We start from the raw sequence: 13,787 nt of genomic DNA on the forward strand, positions 1-13,787 counted from the left end.
TTTTTTTGAGCTACTTACAGGAAGTTGTCCTCATCTACAATGTGTTCTTGCCTCCATTCCTAATTAATAAGAGGACCCCAGTGGAACAATGGCGGTAGTGGGCATTGTGTAAAGAATGTGGTTTGTGCTTTGTACACAGAAAGAGGCAATTTATGCATTTTGGGGCTACTGGAGGTGCACACAGAGGCCCAGTTAATGTTATGCAACCAGGCAGTTAATTCACTTCAGCTGTCAGTTATTGGACTTGGCAGAAGAGATCCTCTTTTCGTTAACAAACACATTGGTTAGCATTCACATGTGTGCCCTAAAGAGCTCCAACGTGATGGTTGCCTAATCTCTGCAGGCATGGCGGAGATTAGGGCCACATTAAAAGGGACCACAATGGAGAATGAATGTCAAATTTTCCATTTGCGAAAAAGAAAAAAGAGGCCGTACGGTGAAGGAGTGGTTAGCATGGTGGCAACACAGTCAGGAGATCGGTTTCGATTCTCCGCTTGGGTGGAGTTTGCATGTTCTCCCCGATGCCCTTCCCTTGTGCAAAATAAGTAAACAAACTAAAATAAAGTAAAATAACTAGTGCAATATTTTGGGATGAGCAGCATAATGAGGGATGAATTTGAATTTTATATATATAAAACATAGATTTTAATATATATACATGTATTTTTTTTACTGAAGATAGATGTTGATATTGATATTTAAATATATATATAAAAAAGATATTATATTTATTATATATAATATATGTAATATATATGTATATTTTTTTACTGAAGATAGATATTGATACAGAAAAGAAATACTGTATCAATATCTATCTTCAATAAATATATATATTTAATATATATAAAATATAGATTTTTTTAAATATATATTTTTTATTTTTACTGAAGATACATATTGATATTTAAATATATATATAATATATATTAAATATATTATATATAATATTTATTATATATGATATATATATAATATATATGTATATTTTTTTGACTGAAGATAGATATTGATACAGAAGGGAAATACTGTATCAATATCTATCTTCAGTAAAAAAATATATAAATATTATATATATATATAGAGAGAGATTTTTAATCTATATAAAATATAGATTAAAAAAATATTTTTTTTATTTTTACTGAAGATAGATATTTATATTTATATTTATATTTATATTTATATTTATATTTATATTTATATTTATATTTATATTTATATTTATATTTATATTTATATTTATATTTATACAATAGCAGTGGTGGGCATATTTAATGCTGTATTTAATATTTAATGACATATTTTAAAATATATTATATATAGATTTTTTTTTTTTTTACTGAAGATAGATATTGATACAGTATTTCTCTTCCTTGGTTTTTGGTTTTTCCAGCAATGGAGGTGCCACCCCCCCCCAAAAAAAAATATATATTTTTGTTTGTGTATATATATATATATATATATATATATATATATATATATATATATATATATATATATATATATATATATATATATATATATATGTCCATGTTAGCCCCACACATGACACTTCCAGTGTATATTATGTAATGTGCTTGTGCTATATGCAATATGTGATGAACTGAAACTGCTATTTGAAGGTCCTGTGGAGCCATGCATGGTGAGTGGGGGAGGGCGGTCAAAGCGAGCAGGGCCACCATCTGTCCTCATAATCATATACTGACAGAAGAGTCTGGTTATACGTTGTTATTGCATCAAACCACCCAGATTTGCCTTTATTTGACAGAATTTGTTGTAACACCACAGGGTCATGACATATAATGCAAAAAAACACATCAATCTTTGACATTGTGCTCGACAATTTCGCGAAAATGTATCATCCGAATGTATATAAGATGGATTTAATAGTAATTAAAGCTTCTAGAGTTGTTGCATTTCTAGTTTATATGCGGTTATATGAGGATAACGTGTGTCCATCAAAAGGGCAATGTCAAACCCAACGGGTTTGTGGGTAATGTAGTTTTACTGCTCGACACAGTGACTTACGAGTGACGGCTGTGTGTTCGGTTATTTACTACATTACCCACAACTCCGTGCGCTGTCTTGCGCATGCGGTATATATGTTTTCCAATCCATGTGTAGGCGAATCACGTGTGAAGAAACCGTTGCTCGTCATGTCTCTGCTGTAAGCAGAGCTTTCGCGCAAGACTTTATTCGCCTCCGCCTCAGCTTTGTTTTGACAGCTGCTTGTTTTCTTTTCCGCATTACCCCTTTACCGAAGAATGAGCGAAAACGATGACATCGAAGTCGACAGCGATGTATGTGCCTCAGTTTCCCCCCCTTAGAAAGCAGCTAGCCAGTCTGTTAGCTTAACAGCAACTTTGTAGCTGTAGCCCACTTGAGCTACCCCGAGCTTGCTAGCAGGTTAACACGTAGTATATTCCAACAAACACAGCCAAAAAAAAACTCTGAAAGATGTTTCTTTCAGTTGTAAATGTTGGGTGTTCTATTAAAAAAAAATATATAAGGACATTATCTGATAAAGTGGTGGCGTCGACTTTTAAATATTCTTGAATGTGGTCGTTCTCGTCGTAGTACATAGCCAACTGTTTAAATATCGTATTGTTGCTCTTAGTGTAGGTATTTTTACTGGTATTTAGCTTAGTTTAGGTTATATTACGTGTATACTAAATATTTATTATTGAACCAGGTATATTTAACACTTGGTGGGACAGTATATGCACAAGAACTAAGCTTTTCCAGCAAGGTCAGCTAATATGAGAGGTGTCAATTTTATGCTTCAAACTGACTTTAAACTGTCAATCTTTGCTTAATCAATTGGAATAACAATATTTGAATTAATATGCAAGGACTAATATTGCTAAATTACCATTAAAAATATTCCTATTGTGTCAAATGGTGGTAATTTGGTGCAGAATATTGCTTTAATTCATGCGGATTTGTATCCTATAATGCTATGACATCACTGCTGTTATGATGATTTAATGTAATTATTGGTATAATTCCTTGAACCACCCTTTTTACGGCATTTGCAAAGTTAAAATTAAAAAAAAAATTAAATTATTAAAATTATTAAAATAGAATGCATGTTTTTAAAAAAAAAAAAACATCATACTTAATATATATAATATTAATCATGCCACATCCTCAATCTGGTTATTTCTGTGAGCCGTGCATTCCCCTCCCCCCCCCCACTTGTTTTAGCTCCTGCTCATAAAGCCACACACTGCTTGCAGGCTTGTCAAGCCGTCATCTGCTAATGTGATTTTCAGGCTTATTTTTGCACACCTTAACACAATAAACAGATCCCGTGCGGTTTTAAGCAGCTCCGAAAGTTAAATAAACACAACTTCAGTATGTCACCGTGCACAAAGTCGACATTTGCATATTGTATTATATTCCGTTGGATGCAAAAAAAATATAATCACGGTAAATCCAATGGGAAACTTCCTGCAAATCAGTAATATGTCATGAAAAGGAATATGTTACCCTAGAGCTATATGCAGCGTTTCATCAAAAAAATAAATACGCCGGAACATCATGTTCCCAATGATGATGTTTGGTGTTACATGGTCTCTAGACTGGGAACGGTTTGTTCTGGTCTGTGATTCTTATCTTTGTTTACATCCTGTTTGGTAAAATGAGTCTAAATTAGAGATGTTTATTGATTCACATTGTGTCGATCTGTTGAAGAAAAATACTGATCAAATTTTTTTTTAATAATGTAACAGAATCCCTGAATGTCCTCAACTCCTGTTTCTATGTCAGTGTTGTATTGGGGAGGATTCAATGTCGAACTTCCTGTTCCAAGATCACAAACTACAGTAAACCTCGGATATATCGGATTCAATTGTTCCCACTGGTTTTGTCCGATATAAGCGAAATCCGTTATATGCGTATACCGGAAAATGTCCGTTTTACGCATATATCGGATTTATATCCGGTATATGCGTAAATCGGATTTTATCCGTTATAAAAAGGCACTTCCTTGACTATGTTTCCAATGTACCTGGACGCGCAGGCAACGCTGCAAATGACGTCGTATAGCGGCTTGTCACGATTCGGCGAATCGGAGCGCCACGATGCGGCCATCCGATATATGCAAGGGAAATTTAATGGAAATGCAATTGGAACGGGAAAAATTGGAACGGGACTGGAGATTTTGTCCGAAATAGGCGAAATCCGTTATAAAAAATCTGATATATGCAATTAATTTTTATTGGAAATGCATTACAGAAAAATTGGTTCTTTTTTTATCTGTCCGTTGTGAGCGAATTTCCGATATATCCGAGTCCGATATATCCGAGGTTTACTGTACAATATTTACCGGATGAATAAAACACTCCCATGGCATCAGTCAAAACACTTTATGAAAATGATACGGCACACGCAAACACTGTCACCTAGTGGTCACATGACATATAGCAGTTTAAAATACTGTATTTAATGAAACTAACATCAATAATGAAAGTTATTTATTTTGTATTTTTGTGTATAATGTGTGTGTGTGAAGGAGAGTGCATAGGTTGCACCAATTCTAAACTTCCTGCCCCCCCACCGCCCACCCTCTCCAACACAAATCAGGCAAATGGAGGAGAATTAAAGTGTAGGCCACCACTGGTTTTTGCTAGTCGTATTCAAACCACATTCAGCATACACAAGGAATTTTGTTTGAAATTCTTTTCCCCCGGATGAAGTAACTTTGCCTTGTCGTTTACAGGCAGACAAGCGAGCACATCACAATGCTCTGGAGCGAAAACGCAGGGACCACATTAAAGACAGCTTCCACAGTTTACGAGACTCTGTGCCTGCACTGCAAGGAGAAAAGGTGAGGAGCAAAAATGTCGATTTTTTTTCCAAATACTGTTTATTTGTTCTGTATATTCTCAACCGAACATGCACACACAGGAATCCAATAACAAGAAGCAGTAGAAACACAGAGCCACACCTAGGTCAATAGACTGTTAATACATGTAAATATGCAACACAACTCGATGTTTTGTACAGAAGACTTGCAGTGGTAGGACACGCTGCACCTTTAGTGGGCCTTGGACTTTAACTAGAGTTTTTACTAGAGTTTTCCAAACAGGAAGTGTTTGGTCTAAAATGTTTCACATCAAATGAGTGTCATGATTTCCGGCCATTCTGTGAAGGTGACATGAGTCGGCCGATAGTAGCCTGTTGTGTTTCTTCCTACTCCTTTTGGACATGTGGAACTGTGAACTGATTATGTGATGCATTCAATTGTAATCTGATGCATGTTCAAATGAAATCAAACCATGACCATATTGAACGTGTAGTGTATTCTTCAGTTGGGTGCCCAACTGTTGCTAGTTCTTGACCCAGTTTTGTGTTTATGGACCAAAATTAAGTTTTTAATTCGTTTTTGGGTGCTTTTTCTGCATCTATTCTTATTGGTTACTTTATTATGACAATATGAATAGGAAAAAAAGTTGGTACTAATGTCAGCTAAACTGTACTGCTTGATGAAAAAATGTGGTCATGATGGGAGATTTTGAGGTTAGATATAACAGTTTTGTGACAAAGTATACCTAATCAATTGGTTGATGATGTTTTTGTGTTGTTTCCACTGTATCACTGCGACATGGATCACTGAAATTATCTGCTGACAGAACTCTGTTAAACAGGCTTCCCGAGCGCAGATTCTCGACAAAGCCACCGAGTACATCCAGTACATGAGACGAAAAAACCACACCCACCAGCAAGACATCGATGACTTAAAGAAGCAGAACGCACTGCTGGAGCAGCAGGGTATGTACAATATTTCAACTCAACCCCCCCCGGGAAAAAATGCGAAAATGCGTTGGTGCCACCTCGCTTTAATGATCTTGCTCGTTCGTAGTTCGTGCTCTGGAGAAGGCCAAGGGGAACAATCAGCTCCAGACCAACTACTCCTCCGACAGCAGCTTGTACACCAACCGCAAGGGGAGTGCAGTGTCTGCGTTCGATGGCGGCTCCGACTCCAGTTTGGAATCAGAGCCCGAGGAGCCGCCCAACAGGAAGAGGTTGCGCGTGGAGCCTAGCTAGATTCTCCTACGGACTTTTTTTTTTTTTTTTTTTTTTTGCCCACCAGCCTGAAACTCCTCTAACTCCTCTTAGCTGCGTGCACTCAGCCCTCTGCCTTCTTCTCACGTCAGTCGGGGGAAGCACGGCGGAGACTGTGTGAGAGAGGTGCTACATTGTGTATAAAAAATGCTTCTATCTTCCTAAGCATCCTATCACACCGCTCCTTGTGTCCCGGCGTGCACCACCTTCCCCTCCTCCTCCCACCCAAAGTGAGGCAGCTCTGCAGGTTTTGAAGGACTCGACGCTTTTCAGACCCTCGCAGTGACATTCTCTAACGAATGCGGTGATGAAAAAGGTATGAGGCGTTGAGTCAGACAACCTCTGCAAATTCGTGGGAGGAGTTGCTCCGACAAAAAAAAAAAATAGCAATTGGAAATAGTTTACCTTTTTAATATTGATACTTTTTCACAAGAATGTGATGTCATGCAAAATGTGACTCCCCTTATTCAATGTAGGTGGCTAAAGTTTTGCATTTTGTGCTTTGAAAATGTTTTGTGTAATCAAATAAATCCCATTTATTTATAGTGAACCATCGAAAATTGATGTCAAATATGTTTGGCTTGAGATTTCCTTCCCAATACCCCCACACCCAACAACTTCATCTATTTATTTTCCTCTATTTTTACTATCTGACAAAATAAGAGTATAAAAAAAAAACACCTAATCGATATTGAATGTTACACAATGCAGTTAACTTTATTTTTATGAACTATGACTATTGGTTCAGTGTCTGGTATATAATCTAATCCTAAATGGTGTCAGTTTTGCTATAAAAAAAAAAAAAAAACTTCTCTGGGGATAAAAAAAAATATTTGCCTGTGCTGGGAACGTTTCTTTCTTTATTTTTTCCCTTTTCTGAGAGGTAAACAACTAGTGTGTATGTAATCAATATTTGTTTGTTCCATTCCATGGAAATTACAGGTATGTTGTACATACTGCCAACGGGTGTCTTGCAAGTTAAGACATACCTTTGTTATGAGACTATAAATAAAACCTTTATCCTTATTGGATGTGTTTCTGGTTGTATGTTTTTGTGTTCAATTTGAGAATGGAATGACACTTTAAATGAATTGCTATTTACAGAAAGAGTTAAGGAAGTGTGACTTGCTTTTTACAAAATAAAATAAAGCAACATACAGCAGGATTATGTGAAAGTACAGTATTTAAAGTTGCCATTGTTACCTTTCTGAGGGTGGATGTATACAAATTGATCATCTGACTAAAACAGATAATATTTGACAAAAGTTGTCCTAACTAACCTCAGCAGGATGCAAGCATGCTTGCTTTGGAGCCTTCAAAGACCCTCGGAATATTGATGAAAGCCGGGATTAATAAAAAGAGAACTGGCATATTACTAAAATAATCAACTTTATTATTTATACAGTATGATTGTATTAACATACCTGGTCATAAAATCATATACACTGCTATTAACATACATCTTGATGTTACCGGTAGATTCTATGAAGCTGCTATTTCCGAGTTGCACTAAATCTAGCACGAGCCAACCCGCCTAATTAGTCAATACATCAGGTGAACGCTAACATGGAAGAGTCTTTCCCTCTCAGTTTAAAGTTGTTTTAAACACTCCGCCATGGCTAAACAGTATGACATCCTATTCCGAATTCTCTTGCTCGGAGATTCAGATGTAGGAAAGACTTGTATGCTGCGTCGCTTCACGGACAAAGAGTTCGACTACGGACATGTCTCCACCATCGGTAAGGAATGACGAAGCCATTCGACTACTTTGACGTCACTACGATAAAACATCACTTGCTGGATTTCAAAACAACTAAACATTTAAACGCCAATTATTTGTAGCCCTTTTTCATTATGGGTGTTATTTTTTACTTCACATTTATCGTGTAGAAGTATATTTACTCTGGTTTTGGAGTGGCAAAAGCAGCCATACTTGTTAACCCGGCAGGTTTGGTCATGACCGCCTGGGGCCACAAAGTCAACAAAGTCGACCTAGGCTTAAATATTGTTGTATTCATTGAGAAACAAACAATGAAACATTCTACAAGAAGCATATTAAATGTATTCTACGGATGGGTTATATAAATATGATAAAAAACCGATCAAATATGAAAATAGTTTCCATAGGACCCCAAGGAAACGTATGTAGTTTTCAGAACATACAGTTTATAGCGCAAAACTGCAATTATTCACTATATTGGTACATTTAAATAGAAGAAAATTCAAGTAGTACTGTATTATTTTCTTATAATATGTTATCTTTTATGGTGTAAAACTACGAAAATGGCGTCTGTTTGTGTGTGTGTAAAGCACTTAAAGTGTAGCGTCAATAATAGGTCGTACATCGCCTGTTCTCGCGAGACCTTTCAATTCCTTCAGACCTCGTGACACCCCTAAATCAGCATATCGTTTGCTAGGTGCTATGTCTTTGTTACATTTGTTTGTGTAACACCCATAAAATGCACACAAAGCCCAAGTCGTCCACAATTTGGACATATATTGTGAGTATCCTTTATTTAATCTGTTTTTTTTCGTTTGTTGTGGTTCATTTAGGTGTCGATTTTAAAATGAAGACACTAGATATAGACGGCATCAAGGTGCGAGTACAAATATGGTGAGTAAACAGAATTTCTTGATATTCTTTGTATTATTACATTTTATTTGTCATGTCACGTGTGTGTGTGTGGGGGCTGCACAGTGAACAAGTGGTTAGCGCGCAGCCCTCACAGCTAGGAGACCAGGGTTCAATTCCACCCTCGGCATGTTCTCCCCTTGCATGCGTGGGTTTTCTCCCCAAAACTCCCAAAAACATTCCAAAAACATGCTAGGTTAATTAGCGACTCCAAATTGTCCATAGCTATGAATGTGAGTGTGAATGGTTGTTTGTCTATATGTGCCCTGTGATTGGCTGGCCACCAGTGTAAGCGGGTGTACGCCGCCTCTCGCCCGAAGACAACTGGGATAGGCTCCAGCACCCCCTGCGACCCTCGTGGGGATAAGCAGTAGAAAATGAATGAATAATAGATATCAAGGCTATAAGGCGGACTAGTGTTTCGCACGCAGGCGTCACAGCTAGGAGACCAGGGTTCAATTCCACCCTCGGCCATCTCTGTCTGGAGTTTGCATGTTCTCCCCGTGCATGCGTGGGTTTTCTCCAGGTACCCGATTTTCTCCCACATTCCAAAAACATGCTAGGTTAATTAGCGACTCCAAATTGTCCATAGGTATGAATGTGAGTGTGAATGGTTGTTTGTCTATCTGTGCCCTGTGATTGGCTGGCCACCAGTCCAGAATGAATGACGTGTGTATGATCTCTCTTGGTTCCAGGGACACAGCCGGTCAGGAACGCTATCAGACGATTACCAAACAGTACTACAGACGCGCACAGGTAACTTGAATGATTCATATTATATTATATTATCCATATTAGATTTGTTTTTAAATTGATATTTGTATTAATATTTCCAAATTATATCATATGCAGAAAGTGGAATTTATGATACTACTTTTTTGCTAAACTACTTTTTACGACTCTTGGAAGAGCTTTGAGAAATGCGCCATGGGAGAATTTGAGGGAATGCAAGAATTTTTAAAAATATTAATATCTCCATAAATAATGCATGCAATATTCAATGACAAAATAATCTGATGATTAAGAGTTATTTTCCAATTTTCTGCTTTCTCACAAGAACCAAACACTCAACAATTTTGCCATTTCCCCCCTTTTTTTTTATTTTTGTGAAGCTGCTACGCGTCTCATGAAGTTCCAAAGCATCTCACTTGCTGATTAAATTTGCATGTGGATTCTGATTTAAAAAAAAATGATATTTGTATTAATATTTCCAAATTATATCATATGCAGAAAGTAGAATTTATGATTTTTTATGAATTTACTACTTTTTTACTTAACTACTTTTTACGACTCTTGGAAGAGCTTTGAGAAATGCGCCAAGGGAGAATGAGTTACATTTGAGGGAATGCAGGAATTTTTTTTAAATATTAATATCTCCATAAATAATGCATGACATATTAAATGACAAAATTCAGAAATATGCAGGGGGTGGATATCTATGAATATGTAATACTGTAGTATATAGTTAGCATTGTTGAGCCTTTGGAGGAGTTCTACAGAGTAACGCTTGTTGTGAAATATGGAAATATTCCTACAAATGATAACCTCATACAGTATGTGTGTCATTCCCTTTGTAGGGTATCATCTTCGTTTATGACATCACAAATGAGTCCTCCTTTCAGCACATCGTAAAGTGGGCCAGCGACGTGGATGAGGTAAGCCAATAAGAATTATAAAGTACATTTTAAATGTATTGCAAATGCTTTTAGTGACAGTACACCTCCTACATACATCCTACTTCCTAACTACTAAGTACTACTCTTCCACTGTTGACATAGTATGCTCCAGACAAGGTGCAGAGGATCCTAGTAGGGAACAAATCAGACGAGGAGCCCAGGAGGCGAGTGACAAAGGAAGACGGAAGCAAAGTAGGTAGATTTATTTTCTTCATGGGGCTCTCCTTTCCAGCAAATAATTTACAACTACTGTGATATTGGTAACTGGTGGCCAGCCAATCACAGGGCACATATAGACAAACAACCATTCACACTCACATTCATACCTATGGACAATTTGGAGTCGCTAATTAACCTAGCATGTTTTTTTGGAATGTGGGAGGAAACCGGAGTACCCGGAGAAAACCCACACATGCACGGGGAGAACATGCAAACTCCACACAGAGATGGCCGAGAGTGGAATTGAACTCGGGTCTCCTAGCTGCAAGGCCTGCGTGCGAACCACTAGTCCGTCTTGCAGCCTTGATACCTAATATTCATTCGTTCATTTTCTACCGCTTATCCTCACGAGAAGTGGGGGGTGCTGGAGCCTATCCCAGCTGTCTTCCGGGCGAGAGGCGGGGTACACCCTGGACTGGTGGCCAGCCAATCACAGGGCACATATAGACAAACAACCATTCACACTCACATTCATACCTATGGACAATTTGGAGTCGCTAATTAACCTAGCATGTTTTTTTGGAATGTGGGAGGAAACCGGAGAACCCGGCGAAATCCCACGCATGCACGGGGAGAACATGCAAACTCCACACAGAGATGGCGGAGGGTGGAATTGAGACCCTGGTCTCCTAGCTGTGAGGTCAGTGCGCTAACCATCCCCGCTAATCCACAACCTTGGTATCCTCCTGGACCCCACCCACCCTTTCATTTGAACCCCACATCAAACAATTAACCCGGACTGCAGCGGTAGAAAATGAATGAACATTATTCCAACAGTAAAATATGGTGGTGGTAGTGTGATGGTCTGGGACTGTTTTGCTGCATCAGAGCCTGGAAGACTCACTGTAATAAATGGAACCATGAATTATTGTTAATATGCAAATATGGGCTTCACGGTGGACGAGTGGTTAGCGCGTAGACCTCACAGCTAGGATAACCAGGGTTCAATTCCACCCTCAGCCATCTCTGTGTGGAGTATGCATGTTCTCCGCCGTGCATGCGTGGGTTTTCTCCGGGTACTCCGGTTTCCTCCCACATTCCAAAAACATGCTAGGTTAATTAGCGACTCCAAATTGTCCATAGGTATGAATGTGAGTGTGAATGGTTGTTTGTCTATATGTGCCCTGTGATTGGCTGGCCACTAGTCCAGGGTGTACCCCGCCTCTCGCCTGAAGACAGTTGGGATAGGCTCCAGCACCCCCATGACCCTCGTGAGGATAAGTGGTAGAAAATGAATGAATGTTTTCCTAGAGGGGCTGCATGGTGGGCGAGTGGTTAGCGCACAGGCCTCACTGCTAAAAAAAACCAAGTTCAATTCCACCCTCGGCCATCTCCGTGTGGAGTTTGAATGTTCTCCTCGTCATTCCCCGTTTCCTCCCACATTCCCAAAACATGCTAGGTTAATTAGCGACTCCAAATTGTCCATAGGTATGAATGTGACTGTGAATGGTTGTTTGTCTATATGTGCCCTGTGATTGGCTGGCCACCAGTCCAGGGTGTACCCCGCCTCTCGCTCGAAGACAGCTGGGATAGGCTCCAGCACCCCCGCGCCTCTCGTGAGGAAAAAGCGGTAGAAAATTAATGAATTAATATGAATAAGATATACAGTATTTTTTGGCATATCAATCATAATAGAACCATATCAAACCAGGTTACTTAACACTAAAAATGTGTTCATTTGTAACCACACATAGCTCGCCGAATGGTACGGAATGGACTTCTTTGAGACCAGCGCATCCACCAGCAACAACATTGATGAGGTACGTAAAAAAAAAAAAAAATTTAAAATGTGAAAAAAGTGGGCACACATACCAAAAAAAATATATATGACGTATTTCTATGTTATTTTCAGTCTTTCACTCGCGTGACCGAACTGGTGCTGCAGGCTCACAAGAGAGACGTGGACAACCTTTTGGGATCGCTGGATGATTATTTAAACAAAGCCGGTCTGGAGGAAAGCAGTCAAGATAATAACAGCATTCAGAGGGTCTGTGGCTGTTAACGAGAATCTTTTTTTTAAATCAACATTTCCTCCGTTTTTACTTTCTTTGCTGCTCATTTGATGGGTTTCACTTGGTAGTGTAACGCATTCACCACCACCACCACCAACACCTACCAACAGAGGGCAGTAGTGTTCCATATACTGGTTCACTGTCGCTAATCCCCATTAAGCTTATTCATTGCCCATTAACTTATAATGTATTGTTGGGGTGGAAATAGAGTCAGAGGAAGAAGATAAATTATTTAAACTGTGAAACTGGAGGTTTCACTTGTTTATGAATGGCGTTAATGTGATCCTACTTGCGTTTATTATATTTCTGACTGCAGTACTTTTGTATTTAACATGTCATTAAATTACCCTTTTTTGCCCTGAATGATATTTTAACTTGACTCAAAAATAAAATGTATTACGGTGACTAAAATAAATGTGACGTTAAAAAAGTAATGAACCAATGGAGAGTGTGATCAGGTTTCGTTGAGGTCTCGTTTTCATCAACATGTTGAAATTTTCATGACTGGTGCCGTGTTGTTGGAGACGGCTAATTTTCTTTTACGCGCTTTTTTTTTTTAAAGATGTGCATTCATGCAACTTTTTAGAAAAGATGTAAACGCTCAACTATGAATTTCAATGCATGGAAAACCAAGTGGTTTGTACAGCATAAACCAGGGGTGGGCAAACTACGGCCCGGGGGCCACATGCGCCCCACTAAGCGTTTGAATCCGGCCCGCCAGTTGCTTTCTAACTTTTAACATACATGCTGGCAACATGACTTGCAAGTCGGATGTCTTATTCAGTAAAAAAAAAAAAATAATAATTAAAAAAAAAAAATAATAAGTAAAATTCAAGTTTGGAGTTTGATGTGGTCAGATCTTTAAAGCGTTTGAATCCGGCCCGCTAGTTGCTTTCTACCTTTTAACATACATGCTGGCAACATGACTTGCAAGTCAGATGCCTTATTCAGTAAAAAAAAAATAATAATAATAATAAAAATTAAAATAATTAAAAAAAAAAATTTTTTTTAAATGTAAAATTCAAGTTTCTAGTTTGATGTGGTCTGATGTTTAAAATGCTCCGGAAAAAGGGATATATGGAAAATATTTAAAACATATATCTAATAGTCTGACACTTTTACAGATAAAATTATACAAATAAGTAAATTAATTAAATAAAAAATATATAATATGTTAAA

General features: G+C 38.0%; 2 protein-coding genes across 3 annotated transcripts; both read left to right on the forward strand.

Moving 5' to 3' along the window:
* Positions 1–2,108: 2,108 nt before the first annotated feature.
* Positions 2,109–7,095, forward strand: LOC131140186 (protein max-like). 2 transcript variants are annotated; one of them, XM_058090380.1, is made up of 4 exons: positions 2,109–2,300; positions 4,724–4,831; positions 5,652–5,775; positions 5,867–7,095. In XM_058090380.1, exons 1-4 carry the CDS (start codon positions 2,265–2,267, stop codon positions 6,049–6,051), a joined length of 453 nt encoding a protein of 150 aa, XP_057946363.1. In that variant the 5' UTR covers positions 2,109–2,264; the 3' UTR covers positions 6,052–7,095. The 2 variants fall into 2 exon arrangements, with proteins under 2 accessions (XP_057946363.1, XP_057946362.1); XM_058090379.1 differs by having other exon boundaries at positions 2,110–2,300; positions 5,637–5,775.
* A 488-nt stretch (positions 7,096–7,583) lies between these two features.
* On the forward strand, positions 7,584–13,282 carry LOC131140309 (ras-related protein Rab-15-like). The gene is made up of 7 exons (XM_058090589.1): positions 7,584–7,808; positions 8,623–8,683; positions 9,397–9,457; positions 10,279–10,356; positions 10,480–10,569; positions 12,291–12,356; positions 12,449–13,282. Exons 1-7 carry the CDS (start codon positions 7,685–7,687, stop codon positions 12,596–12,598), a joined length of 630 nt encoding a protein of 209 aa, XP_057946572.1. The 5' UTR covers positions 7,584–7,684; the 3' UTR covers positions 12,599–13,282.
* The last annotated feature ends 505 nt before the right edge of the window (positions 13,283–13,787 follow it).

The sequence above is a fragment of the Doryrhamphus excisus genome, chromosome 13 (genome assembly GCF_030265055.1).
Source record: "Doryrhamphus excisus isolate RoL2022-K1 chromosome 13, RoL_Dexc_1.0, whole genome shotgun sequence".
In the NCBI taxonomy this organism is placed as follows: domain Eukaryota; kingdom Metazoa; phylum Chordata; class Actinopteri; order Syngnathiformes; family Syngnathidae; genus Doryrhamphus; species Doryrhamphus excisus.

Bases quoted from the DNA above. Each gene is read 5' to 3' on its own strand.
- LOC131140186 (XM_058090379.1), top strand. From the start codon at position 2,265: ATGAGCGAAAACGATGACATCGAAGTCGACAGCGAT. The intron at 2,301-4,723 runs GTATGTGCCTCA...TGTCGTTTACAG, and splicing joins ACATCGAAGTCGACAGCGAT to GCAGACAAGCGAGCACATCA. The intron at 4,832-5,636 runs GTGAGGAGCAAA...ATCTGCTGACAG, and splicing joins CTGCACTGCAAGGAGAAAAG to AACTCTGTTAAACAGGCTTC.
- LOC131140309 (XM_058090589.1), top strand. From the start codon at position 7,685: ATGGCTAAACAGTATGACATCCTATTCCGAATTCTCTTGCTCGGAGAT. The intron at 7,809-8,622 runs GTAAGGAATGAC...TGGTTCATTTAG, and splicing joins CGGACATGTCTCCACCATCG to GTGTCGATTTTAAAATGAAG. The intron at 10,357-10,479 runs GTAAGCCAATAA...CTGTTGACATAG, and splicing joins GGGCCAGCGACGTGGATGAG to TATGCTCCAGACAAGGTGCA.